Source organism: Oncorhynchus clarkii, chromosome 28, assembly GCF_045791955.1.
Source record: "Oncorhynchus clarkii lewisi isolate Uvic-CL-2024 chromosome 28, UVic_Ocla_1.0, whole genome shotgun sequence".
NCBI classification, from domain to species: Eukaryota; Metazoa; Chordata; class Actinopteri; order Salmoniformes; family Salmonidae; genus Oncorhynchus; species Oncorhynchus clarkii.
The window spans coordinates 24,056,734-24,069,633 of record NC_092174.1 but is presented as its reverse complement, the minus strand read 5'-3'; the positions used below and the strand labels follow the sequence as shown (position 1 = coordinate 24,069,633).

Sequence of the window (12,900 nt, the reverse complement as noted above, 5' to 3'; positions counted from 1 at the left end):
AGAGGGATGGAAGAAGGGGGTGTGAGGGGAAGTGTGAAAGGAAGATGTGTCGTGTGAGGGAGGAAGGTTGAAGCTGAAGTGTTGCAGCGCGGGGCATGTCGAGCAGTGCTGGGGGGCTTGGCTGGTCACAGTGGTCACCAGCAGGCAGCAGCTAATCCGCTTCACTGATGCGGTCTTTCTGTGTGTGCTGTCAACCCCACTTCAACACACACACAAGCTCACACACACACATACACACATGCACACTCACACTGACGTGTGCAAACACACATTATGTTCTTCTGTCCTTGTGGAGACCTAAAATTAAATTTCTGTTCAAAATCCTATTTTCCCTAACCCCAAAACTAACCCTAACAACCCATAACCTAAACCTAACCTCTAAGCTTAAAATAGCCTTTGTCCTCATGGGGACATGGAAATGTTCCTTGTTTTGAGGATTTTAGGTCCCCACACGGACAGAAGAACCCCCACATACACACACACACACACACCGTCCCTTCCCCCCCATCTCACCACCACTGTCCCCTGGGGCCTCCAACGACATGTTCCCCCCACCAGGCGGCGCTGCAGTCAGTGACAGTGTGCTAATGTGTCGCCTGGCTTTGTATTCTTGCCACAACCTCTGCCCTTCCTGTCCTTTCATGTACACTGTGATGGACCGTGAACTCTAACCTACTACAGCCCCTCTCTCTCGCTCGGTCTTGCTCGCACGCTCTATTTCTCTCGCGCTATTTCTCGCTCTCTCTCGCCCGCGTTCCCTCTCCTGCTCTCCCACTCTACTGACAACACTGCAAGGCTCGCCTCGATCAGATCATCATGTAGTGAAGGATTGGACAATAGACTTGAGAGTGTACAGGGTCACTCAAGATACTCTGAGAATAATGAGATCATGTTGTCACTCTGTCTGAGAGGCTAAAGGGAACTGTCTGGTGAATGTCTCCTCAGGTACATGGCCCCTGAAGTCCTGGATGACTCCATAAACATGAAGCATTTTGAGTCATTCAAGCGGGCAGATATCTACGCCATGGGCCTGGTGTTTTGGGAGATCGCACGGAGATGCTCAATAGGAGGTGAGTTAACACTATGCTCCTTTTAGCTCCGAGTTGTTTTGGCCCCAAGGACCTTGGCTAATTCTGAAGCATCAAGTCCATTACACATAGCAGCCAGCCACTGACACAAGGCTTTGGATCTGTGGGACTCTGACTCTTCTCTCACCTGTCCCTTTAAGGCTTGGTGTCATCACATTTGTCATTCTCTGATATTTTCAACATTTTCTGTCAGAATTGTATCGTAGATTTCCATTGGCTTGTGTTCTTAGATTGGCATTGGCCTTTATTCTGTGTAAGCCTTTGTCTAAGCCAATCCTGTGTCTGTTGCCCCCCCAGGTATCCACGAGGACTACCAGCTGCCCTACTATGACCTGGTCCAACCAGACCCCTCAGTGGAGGAGATGAGGAGGGTGGTGTGTGACCAGAAACTACGGGCCAACATCCCCAACAGGTGGCAGAGCTGCGAGGTATTACACCATGCACTTCTTACCTTTAGGCACTGCCCTTAGGAATATAATCCATTTTGTTTCTCGCTCCCACTCTCTGTTTCTCGGTTGGTCTGTCTACCTCTGCTCTGTCTCCATCTCTTGCTTTCTCCCCCTCTCTCTATCTTTCTCCATTGTTTTGTCTCTACTCTCCTTTCGGTCTCCTGCAAACAGCCTTCCCACTTCATCATCACTAGATCCACTCTCCCTCTCCTCTGTCTTTATTGATGCACTTTGTATTGCTGGAGAACAGACAATTAGATTACATCCAATTTGCAGTAATAAAGCTTCCTAATCAAATCATCATCCCCTGCAAGGTTACAATGGCTGCTGCCAGAGCATCAGCATTCCAGGTCAGCTGTAAAGCAAACCACTGGATTGATGGCCAAGCTTGTGAATATTAAATGGCCCATCAGTCTATAGTCCATCAGTCTAACTGGCCCATCAGTCTGTTCTGTTCACTCTGTCTGCAGTTGGAGAAACAAGGCAGAAATGAGCGGTTTTAAATCACTCAAAGCTGATATGCTAAATTGACACGAAGAGCACATCAGGGACACATTCAAAGAGATGAATAGGAGACCATCTCTCTGCCCTTGCCTATGCTGCTCGTCACTTTAAATCTGGAGATGGACTGGTGTTCGTTCAGCAGTGCTGAGCTTTCTCTCTCTGTCTCTAATGTTGCCAATGTTAAAAGTCATAAACATTTCCACAGCTCGGCTGCGTGGGTGTGAGCCGCCGGCATACATACATACACGTAGCAGCAGCCTTTAGTTAAGAGAATGAGTTCTGGATGTCTAGACAGGTCTGTTCCAGCCAGGGTCATGTTGTTTAGCGGTCTCCTCTAATAAGCAAAGCATTCACACAGACCGCTGGTTCTGAGGCGGAGCACATGTCCGTGACATCTCGACAATGAAACGCAATGTTGGTTCAGGAACTATGTTTATTATAAGATGCGGTAAAGACGTCAATGGAACAGAGACCGTGGGGATAGAAAGACGCCGGATTGGTGCACATTCAACAAATCTGATCTAACAAATGGGACATTGGTAGTGGTGGACAAAGTGTCCGATTTTCATACTTGAGTACAAAATAAAGATGAATAGAAAATGACTCAAGTGAAAGTCACCCAGTAAAATACTACTTGAGTAAAATATACTTAAATATCAAAAGTAAATGTAATTGCTAAAATATATTTAAGTGTCAAAAGTAAAAGTATAAATAATTTCAAATTCCTTATATTAAGCAAACTAGACGGCACCATTTTCTTGGTTTTTATAATGTACGGATAGCCAGGGGCACACTCGAACACTCAGCCATCATTTACAAACAAATCTTGTGTGTTTAGTGAGTCGCCAGGTCAGAGGCAGTAGGGATGACCACATGTTCTCTTGATAAGTGTGTGAATGGACCAGTACATTATTTTCATTAGGAATGTAGTGAAAAGTAAAAGTTGTCAATAATTTATAAATAGTAAAGTACAGATACCCCAAAAAACGACTTAAGTGGTACTTTAAAGTATTTTAATTAAGTACTTTACACAACTGTATATTGGTCATCCATCACCATTGATGTATTGTAACAGGCCCACAATGTGGTTACCAGTGTTAGATTTTGATATTTGGCTGTTTTTGCTACATAACATTTAGAAGTAGTCCTTTTTCAAGTTTAGAAGAAGTTGAATGCTAAATGCCGACTCCCGTTCATAAACGGTGGCTTCGGAAAGTATTCAGACCCTTTGACTTCTTCCACATTTTGTTACGTTAAAGCCTTATTATGAAGTTGATAAATAAATATTTTTCCTCAGCAATCTACACACAATATCCCATAATGACAAAGCCAAAACAGATTTTTTTGACATTTGCAAATGTATTAAAAATAAAAAACAGATAACTTAAGTATTCAGACCCTTTGCTATGAGACTCGAAATTGATCTCCGGTGCATCCTGTTTCCATTGATCATCCTTAAGATGTTTCTACAACTTGATTGGGGTCCACCTGTTGTAAATTCAATTGATTGGACATGATTTGGAAAGGCACACACCTGTCTATATAAAGTCCCACAGTTGACAGTGCATGTCAGAGCAAAAACCAAGCCATGAGATCGAAGGAATTCTCTGTAGAGCTCTGAGACAGGATTGTGTCGAGACACAGATCTGGGAAAGGGAACCAAAAATATTCTGCCGCATTGAAGGTCCCAAAGAACACTCCCATCATTCTTAAAGGGAAGAAGTTTGGAACCACCAAGACTCTTCCTAGAGCTGGCCTCCCAGCTAAACTGAGCAAGCGGGGGAGAAGGGCCTTGGTCAGGGAGGTGACCAAGAACCTGACTGTCACACTCTGACAGAGCTCTGCAGTTCTTCTGTTTAGATGGGAGAACCTTGCAGAAGGATAACCATCTCTGCAGCACTCCACCAATCAGGCCTTTATGGAAGTGGCCAGACGGACGCCACTCCTCAGTAAAAGGCACACGACAGCCCGCTTTGCCAAAAGGCACTGAAAGACTCACAGACCATGATAAACAAGATTCTCTGGTCTGTTGAAACCAAGATTGAACTCTTTGGCCTGAATGCCTAGCATCATGCTCTGGGGATGTTTTTCAGCGGCAGGGAGACTAGTCAGGATTGAGGCAAAGATGAAGGAAGCAAAGTACAGAAATATCCTTGATGAAAACCTGCTCCAGAGTGCTCAGGACCTCAAACTGGGGTGACGGTTCACCTTCCAACAGGACAACGACCCTAAGCACACAGCCAATGTTTCTACTGTGTTTAAAGCTGCCCATTTAATAGTACATGCTCTAGCAAAGTGAAATATGTTATTAGAAGAACAATCAAAGTCTTGATTGAAGAATAATTATAGTGTTTATTTAATTTAAAGATGTGTTTGTTTGAAACACTGCACTGTATCCCTGTTGACGTGCCATTGCAGAATAATTTGCATGATGTGCGAGTCTTCAAGGAATATTTATTGGTTGATAGGAATAACGTTGTTTATGATGTGTTGAAATTTCCATGGAAAATGATGCGTTTATGGTTTAAATGTATTTTGGGCTATTGCTTAGGCCTACTTAGGTGCTTATTTGGCCTTTTCCCGAGAGCGAGCAGGTTGGGCAGGTAACAGGTTGGCAATAGTAGAGCCATACCAAAGTTTTGTTATAAACTTTTCAGGCATCAACTCTGTCTATTAGCTACTGAGAATATCTTTGATTTATCCAAATCGTTATTTCAATGCCCTGTCTGTTATTTTTTGCACAAAGTCTATTGGCCAATTCGTCCTGCACCGTCGTCACTGTCCGATCCGCTGCCTCGGCTCATGCTTCACAGTAGGTGTTCAGTGTCCGGGGATACTGCTGATTACAGCCCTGCATTCAACACCGTAGAATCACTGACACATCAACAGGACCGCCAAGACCTTTGGCGGCGATCGGGGGATTGATAAATAGGGATGCTGTGGATTGGTATTCAGGCTTGTGGCTGTGGCCTGGATGTTGTAAGTCTGACCAGCCTCTTCACGTCAGAGCTCCATTGTGTCTCCATTGCTTACAGGGTAACGTTGTCATTGCTGAGACGTGCGGACTATGGGTTGAAGTCTTAGTTCAGACTTCTGCTGCAGGTTCAACACCATGCCTCTGAGTCTCTGTCACTGTTTATCTCTCTCACGCTCATGAGTTCTTGCACAACAACAGTGATTCTACTTCAAAGAATGACATTGACTTTGGTTGCAAAGGGAGGGTATATTACTGGGTATACATTCAGAAGTTTGCCAATAAATTACCAGCATTTTGGTATCTTCCAAGGATTTTATGAAATCTATCACAAGACAAGTGGTTGTTTGTTGTACTTTAGATTATCACAGGTAATTATCTCTGTCCCTCTGTGGCTTTATCACAGGTAAAATCTATGAAATAATTAAACAAGATGATTAAAATGAAAAAGCTGTAAAACTATACATTTAGTGAATACCATTTATGTTTAATATGATAGATTCCGCATGAAATATGCTTAATATTTTTAGACACTTGTTAATTTTACGTTGTCAATATGTATTTGTCAATGTTTTGGTTTCAAACTGGTGGCAGTCATGAAAATAGTTGGACAAGTTTCAGAGGTAATTGAAAATAATCCCATTTATAATGAATGTTTTTTTTTCATTAATTAGGCTATTTTCTCTGGAACCATATGGTCTATCTACTAGAAATTCATAGTCAATGTGGACACAGATATAAAAAATGAACACCAAATATGAATAAAACATAGTTTTTTTTTAAATGACAAATTACCAAATTATGATAGATTGCCATAGAACTTCTGTTAATTACCAAAAATACTGAAGATTCTGGTAAATTACCAGTAGCTTTGTAACTCTAATTGTGACATTGCTACAGACATGGTGTATACTCAACGATTGGTGGGGGCAGCTACTATCTCCGTGCTCAACAACTTGCAAAACAAAATGTGGGTGTGTTATTGCTGTTTGTGATATTGACCCACTGTCTCCCCTGCCTCTGTCCCCTCCCTAGGTGCTGCGAGTGATGGCTAAGATCATGAGGGAGTGTTGGTACTCCAACGGGGCGGCCCGCCTCACCGCGCTGCGCATCAAGAAGTCCCTGTCCCAGCTCAGCCAGCAAGAGGGCATCAAGATGTAGACTAGAGGGTCAAGACTACCTGTCTGTCTGGACTTTCTTTCTGTCCCCATCGCTATGTGCTGTTCTCTTCGACATCTCTTTCTCTGAAGAGGAAGGGAGGGGATAGTACAATTCAGGTGGGTGTGTGTACCTTTCAATGTCTCATTCCTTCAAGGCTGATTGGAGAGATTGCTTCTCTGCTCTTCTCTGTTCTCCTCTGAGATTGCATCAGGACATGGGTGGATTCTGAATAACATTCTAGACTCTGGATGCAGAGACACAACCTCCTGTCCCTCCCGTTGTTTTGCCTGACTGTATCCATCCCTTCTTTCTTACCCCATGCAAGAAATGCTGGACTTTATTGGGACCTCCTGTAGGAATTCCATTGCAAATATTCTGAATCAAAGAAAATATGCATTGAAAGAAATTCTAAATTTTGATATACCTCTCTCTGGTCATTTCTCAAAGTACCAAGGTCAGTGTCTATTTAAGTGTTTTGTTTAAACATGATTAAGTGTTACTTATATGAATTTCTTTATTTCACTTAATATCTTTCACCTTCAAATGTTTATTTTACAGATGCCAGATCCATATTTTTTTATGTGTTTTGTCAAGCAAAACAGAACATGACCTCATTAAGCTTTGTCAAAATGCAGTGAAATATGCAATATCTTGTTCATTGCTATGTATATATGTTCCTTAAAGTGTATACAGTGCATTCAGACAGTATTCAAACCCCTTGACTTATTCCACATTTGTTACGTTACAGCCGTATTCTAAAATTGATTAAATTATTTTTTCCCCACTGATCAATCTACACACAGTACCCATAATGACGAAGCAATTTTTGTATGAATGTTTGCAAATGTATAGAAAAACAAAACTTGGATGGGGAGTGTTGCTGCACAGCTACTTTCAGGTCTCTCCAGAATTGTTTGATTGGGTTCAAGTCCGGGCTCTGGCTGGGCCACTCAAGGATATTCACAGACTTTTCCCGAAGCCACTCCTGCATTGTCTTGGCTCTGTGCTTAGGGTCCTTGTTCGGTTGGAACGTGAACCTTCGCCCCAGTTTGAGGTCCTGAGTACTCTGGAGCATCAAGGATCAAGGATTTTCATCAAGGATCTGTCTGTACTTTGCTCTGTTCATCTTTACCTTGATCGTGACAAGTCTCCCAGTCCTAGCCGCTGAAAAACATCCCCAGAGCATGATACTGCCACCACCATGCTTCACCGTAGGGATGGTGCCAGGTTTCCGCCAGATGTGACGCAATCTTGGTTTCATCTGGCCACTCTACCATAAAGGCCTGATTTGGTGGATTCCTGCAAAGATATCTATATTTTTTTATAATTTAAAAGTTTACAACTTTTTTCTCCCCAATTTCATGGCATCCAATTGGTAGTTAGTCTTGTCTCATTGCTGCAATTCCCATACAGACTCGGAAGAGGTGAAGGTTGAGAGCTGTACGTCCTCTAAAACACAACCCAGCCAAGCTGCCCTTCTTCTTGACACAATGCCTACTTAACCCGGAAGCCAGCCACACCAATATTTCGGAGGAAACACCTTACACCTGGCGACCGTGTCAGCGTGCATTGCGCCTGGCCCGCCACAGGAGTCGCTAGAGGGCTCATGGGACAAGAACATCCCTGACAGTCAAACCCTGACGACGCTGGGCCAATTGTGCGCCACCCCATGGGTCTCCCGGTTGCGGCTGGCTGCGACAGAGCCTGGACTCGAACCAGGATCTCTAGTGGCACAGCTAGCCTTAGACCACTGCACCACTCGGGAGCTCTGTCAGTGACCATTGGGTTCTTGGCCACATCCATGACCAAGGCCCTTCTCTCCCGATTGCTCAGATTGCTCGGACAATTTCTTCAACCTCATTTTTGCTCTGACGTGCACTGTCACCTTTATATAGACAGGTGTGTGTCTTTCCAAATAATTTCCAATCAATTTAATTTACCGCAGGTGGACGCCGTTCAAGTTGTAGAAACATCTCAATGATGATCAATGGAAACAGGATTCACCGGAGCTCAATTTTCGACTCTCATAGCAAAGGGTCTGAATACTTATGTAAGTAAGGTTTTTCTGTTTTTTATTTTTAATAAATGTGCAAAACTTTCGAAAAAGCTGTGTTCACTCTGTTGTTATGAGGTATTATGTGTAGATTGATTAGTGGAAAATGTATTTAATCCATTTTAAAATAAGGCTGTAACGTAACAAGATGTGGAAAAAGTCAAGGGGTTTGAATACTTTCTGAATGCACTGTATATGAGTGGTTGTATATGGGTGTACTCAATTCCAATGCATTTGGTGTGTGTGTGTGTGTGTGTGTGTGTGTATACAGGTGTACATTCTGTATGCATGTGTACATGCAGTACATCTACACTGATAGATATACATGTACCTCTATTTTATACAAACTGTGCTTTTGTTATTTCAACCACAACCAGGAAGTTCTCTGAATCAGTCATCCAATCATATGTTAAGGTAGTAGTAGGAGGTTCTCTGAACAAATGGCTCCTCCCACTGCCATAGGAAATGATGCAGTGGAGATCAGGGTCATATTCATTAGGCACCAAACGGAAGGAAATGGACTGAAACAGGGTGGGTCTACCTGGACTAAATGTATCTAATAAGATAAATGTTTTTAAACATTTTGCTAAGGTGTGCACTAATGAATAAAACCCAGGGTTGCCATTAGGCCTAAGCAACACCATGATACCAGTTTACCTGTCACTCTTCTCAGCAGTAATGCATCCTGTACAGTTTTAAGGGAAAGCATTGATGGAGCTACATTATGTAGGCTTTTTTATTTCCTGCATACTTTTATTGCTTTTATGTCAATGAGTTTTCACATATCTATGGGCATAACATTTCAAACAAGAATGTACATTTGTATATCTTAGAGATGTGTACAGCTCTACCTTGACAGTGAGAAAGCCCCTTGAGACCTATACAGGTCCTGTAGTTGATCTTTCGTTGTTGGCATGAAAGAAAAAACGAAATGTTAATTTATTAGTTGGTAATATCCTTATGCTTTTAAACTTATAGATTTGATCATGTGACCTCACTTCTTATTTTCCAATAGGACAAAACACAGTAAACATGAATTTAAGCGAGTAAAGGAAATTCTGTAGACATTGTTTCGTATCGCTTCAGCAGTAAGGAATGCACTTTTTGGCATTGTTGTCTTACATGATCCCCCAAAAAATCCTAATCCCAAATAGGAGTAGGCTGAAGAGAGTTCAGATGGATGCTCGTCAATAAGTGCCATAGCATTTTGTTTGACGAGTAGTGCTATTTTTTTATATATATTTTTTGACAAAGGCACATGTATTCATATCTGCTACTGTGTTGTGTTGGTTTTTGTCTTTCAGCACGTTTACAGCATAACCTGCTTTAACCAACCAAAACACCCTTTAAATGTTGTGCCATACATGAATGCAGAACTGGTCAACCGGGCATCATGTGGATGAAAAACAATAGATTGTGTTTTTTGGTCACATTCATCAGACTTGAGGTGAAGAATATTGCTGCTATAATATACTGTTTGTGTTGAACCAAAAAAGTATTATTATTTTACAGTGGAACACCAGATGCAACCGTTCTCATTTACTCATCAAAAAATGTTACTTTCTACCGCATTCTTCTGTCTCAAATCACCAGCAGCCTTTCACTTTCTGATGCAGCATTTGACTTTTCTGAAGCTAGAAACATCCAGGTACTCCTCTCAGCAACATCAACCACCTCTGAGTCCCTAGCAGCAGGACTCCACTAACTATGCTCACTATCTGCTAGTGTAGTGTTCACCAGGAACCTTGTATTTACCCCCTCCAATGTCAATGTTTTACGATATTTCCTTTCCCAATTGTTCTATAATCTACAAATGTGGTGTGTTGTTTATGTCATGTATGGTGCTTTATACCTGTATACTGTACCATTCCCCATTAGTTTAGTTTAACTAGTGTGTGTCACTGAATTCCCCATTCTGCCAGTGATACAGTATGTAGCCATCATTATACAGGCATGATTACTGCTGTCACTGACCTGAACTCAAGCACTAAACAAGGAAGTGCCCCGCAGTTGTGTACTGAATGAGATGCTCTGATTAGCAGAAGGGGAAAACGACCAGTGAGGCAGGCAGGCAGCAAGGCATTCATATTTAGTAGTGGGCTTCTGATGCAACCGCAAAATTGGAAATTGATATTTAAGCTCTGCTGTGTAGTACAGATTGTGAAACAGAATTTTAAAAATGTTTCTGGTAAGCAAGCCATTGTGAAACGTACAGTATTTGATGAATGGGATCCAACCTGAAAGTTCTGTTGTGGAAAATGACAAAATCAGTCATGCTATCCTGTGTTTTACTTAGAGAATTGTTATTGTGTTTAATGCTAGTGTTTTTCTTGCTGATGCAGCCTTGTCTTGTGTGACTTAGTCATAAGTCTGGGCGTACAGATAAGAGCTGGGTGCAACCGCAGTATGTGACCCGTTTGTACTATCTGCAAGAACTCCTCTGTGTGTAAACTTGCAGGAAGTAACAGACAATGGTGGCAACGTCAGCTGTCTTAATCTGCACAGACAAGCTAAACGCCTCTTATACACCATGTTCCCCACCCCTGTTTGCACACATCTGCTAACTGCAACATAGACAAAGAGGATGGACATTTCTCTAAAAGCTGAGAGCCACTGTTCGTTGGGCTTTTAACTGCACTGTTGAGTGGATTGTTGACCGCTCCATTTTTGCAAATCTTATAATTAAATTCTTCAAACAATTTTGTCTCTCTTCCCTTATGGTTAGAATTTCCACTACAGTTCCCTTGACATCTTTATCACATGTTCTACAGTAGCTTTTAAGTGTCAATTAGCTGCAGTATGTGCTACTACATGCTGGCTCCAGTACAAAATAGCCTTCTTATTTCTCCCAATGCCTACTTTTCACTTATCTAGAATATTATATGGAACCATATTCAAAGTCCACCATATGTGCTCCCATGATTCTGCTGAAAAGGGAGGAAATTAAACAATGTGAAGTTTGGCTAAAAAGTAAAAACACAATCGAAAAATGTTAACTATACCTCAACAGACCAATGTTTTTTTCAATTATAATTTACCTCAATGTACATAATACTTTATCTACCACGTTTTACATTTTATTTTTATGAAATGTCTAATCAAAAAAGTATATTTCTTTATTTGACAGTGGTAGTCGGTGTACTGTTTGTCCCATATGTGTAAGAAGTAATCCTATTGCCTGAACCAGAATCTGAGAATGTTTCAACTTTAGAATTCTGCAGAGTTTTATAGAAAGGCAGTATATCGATGATTTGTGCCAATTGTGAGATCGGCATTCTCTCCTCAAGATACAGTATGTTGTATTTACCTTTTACAAAGTGTTTAAAAGAATGAGCGCTTGACATAGGAATTCAGAGAACACTGACTATTATTTGAAGATAATGTATAGTGAAGTAAGATGTTTTGTGAATAAATATATACACATTTTATTACCTGACTTTTTCCCCCCCTCTTTCAAAGGTGCTCTATTGTTGGTGAATTCATAAGGCACTGCAGCCAAGTCATTCAATTGGTATTGCAATATAGAAGTATCCAACAGTTTGAATATAAATGCTTTAATATAAGTGGTGTATGTGTTATGAAATTATTGTAAAGTCGACCACATTTGCCCCTTCCATGCTGCTCCCACCAACAGATGGTGGTGTTGCCTAAAAGTACACGGCCACAGGGATTCTTGCATCTAGTGTGATGAGTTGCCAGCTTTACACTACTCCCATACCTGATAGCATATTCAAAGATTCTAGTACTGTAAATGCATCCATTTGACTTTGATTTCCTAACATTTGATATGACATTAGGGGTTTGGGTTTCCATGCCATTGGGGGTTGGGTTTCCTTATTTCTCAATGTAATCCATCAGGTGTTCAAACTTTTATGACGTCTGGGATGTAAATAAGTAATGTGTTCAGGGGGAAATAAGGAAGGGTCTGACTGTCTATAGAGTCTAGACATTCCCTGGAGACCCTGTCTGGCTGTAGGAGATCCCTCTGTTCTGACCCATTGTAGCCAGACTGAGAACATCAAGCCATCTCTTACCTCTTGACAATTCATCCAGACATCAATGCAGTGTTCCTTCATTTGTCAAATCCAATTTGAGGGTTCCAAGTTGGTGAGTTCTGGAATTCTATAGTGTGAAACTTGAAAAATCAGTAATTGGACTCTTGAAGGGGGAAGACATGAGCATGATGGGTTTCTATAGGTGCTGATCATTTTAATTGTAACAGATTTAACAATGACTGCATGCTATTTGAAAGGGAAGAACATTTTCAAAACCGGGAGAGAATAAATCAAGTCTGGAATGAAATAAAATCACCCTTCTGGATTTGGGCAAGTTAATCTCTTTATCCCTCTTCTGTCCTCACTTCATCCATTCATCATTTCCACATTGCTATATTTCTAGAAAGCTTGATAATGGTGGTCAGTGGGAATACAGTGAGCACAGGGAGACACATTTACCATCTGAAAAATGTGTGCTTATACATGCTCTGGTGATATGATAGTTCTCAGAGGTAATTCACTCTGGGATTCAATTTTCTGCATTATTTCCATTCTGGGAAAAGTTATGTTCTGACAGTTGGTCTGATTTCCCTTCCGGTTTGTTCTAGTTCTCCATGCCTTGGCTTGGCCTACTTCCGCTGATTTTATTACAAACAGTGCATTCGGGAAGTACACT

The 12,900-nt window shown here is 41.5% G+C and overlaps 1 protein-coding gene across 1 annotated transcript in view; it reads left to right on the top strand.

Annotated features, from left to right (window-relative positions):
• Positions 1-10,929, top strand: part of LOC139386635 (TGF-beta receptor type-1-like) — a 51,153-nt gene extending 40,224 nt beyond the window's left edge. The window contains exons 7-9 of the mRNA XM_071132380.1: positions 946-1,070; positions 1,386-1,516; positions 6,051-10,929. Of these exons, the coding sequence (XP_070988481.1) occupies positions 946-1,070; positions 1,386-1,516; positions 6,051-6,176 (382 nt within the window). The 3' untranslated portion in view covers positions 6,177-10,929. The remainder of the gene's footprint in view (positions 1-945; positions 1,071-1,385; positions 1,517-6,050) is intronic.
• Positions 10,930-12,900: the final 1,971 nt, after the last annotated feature.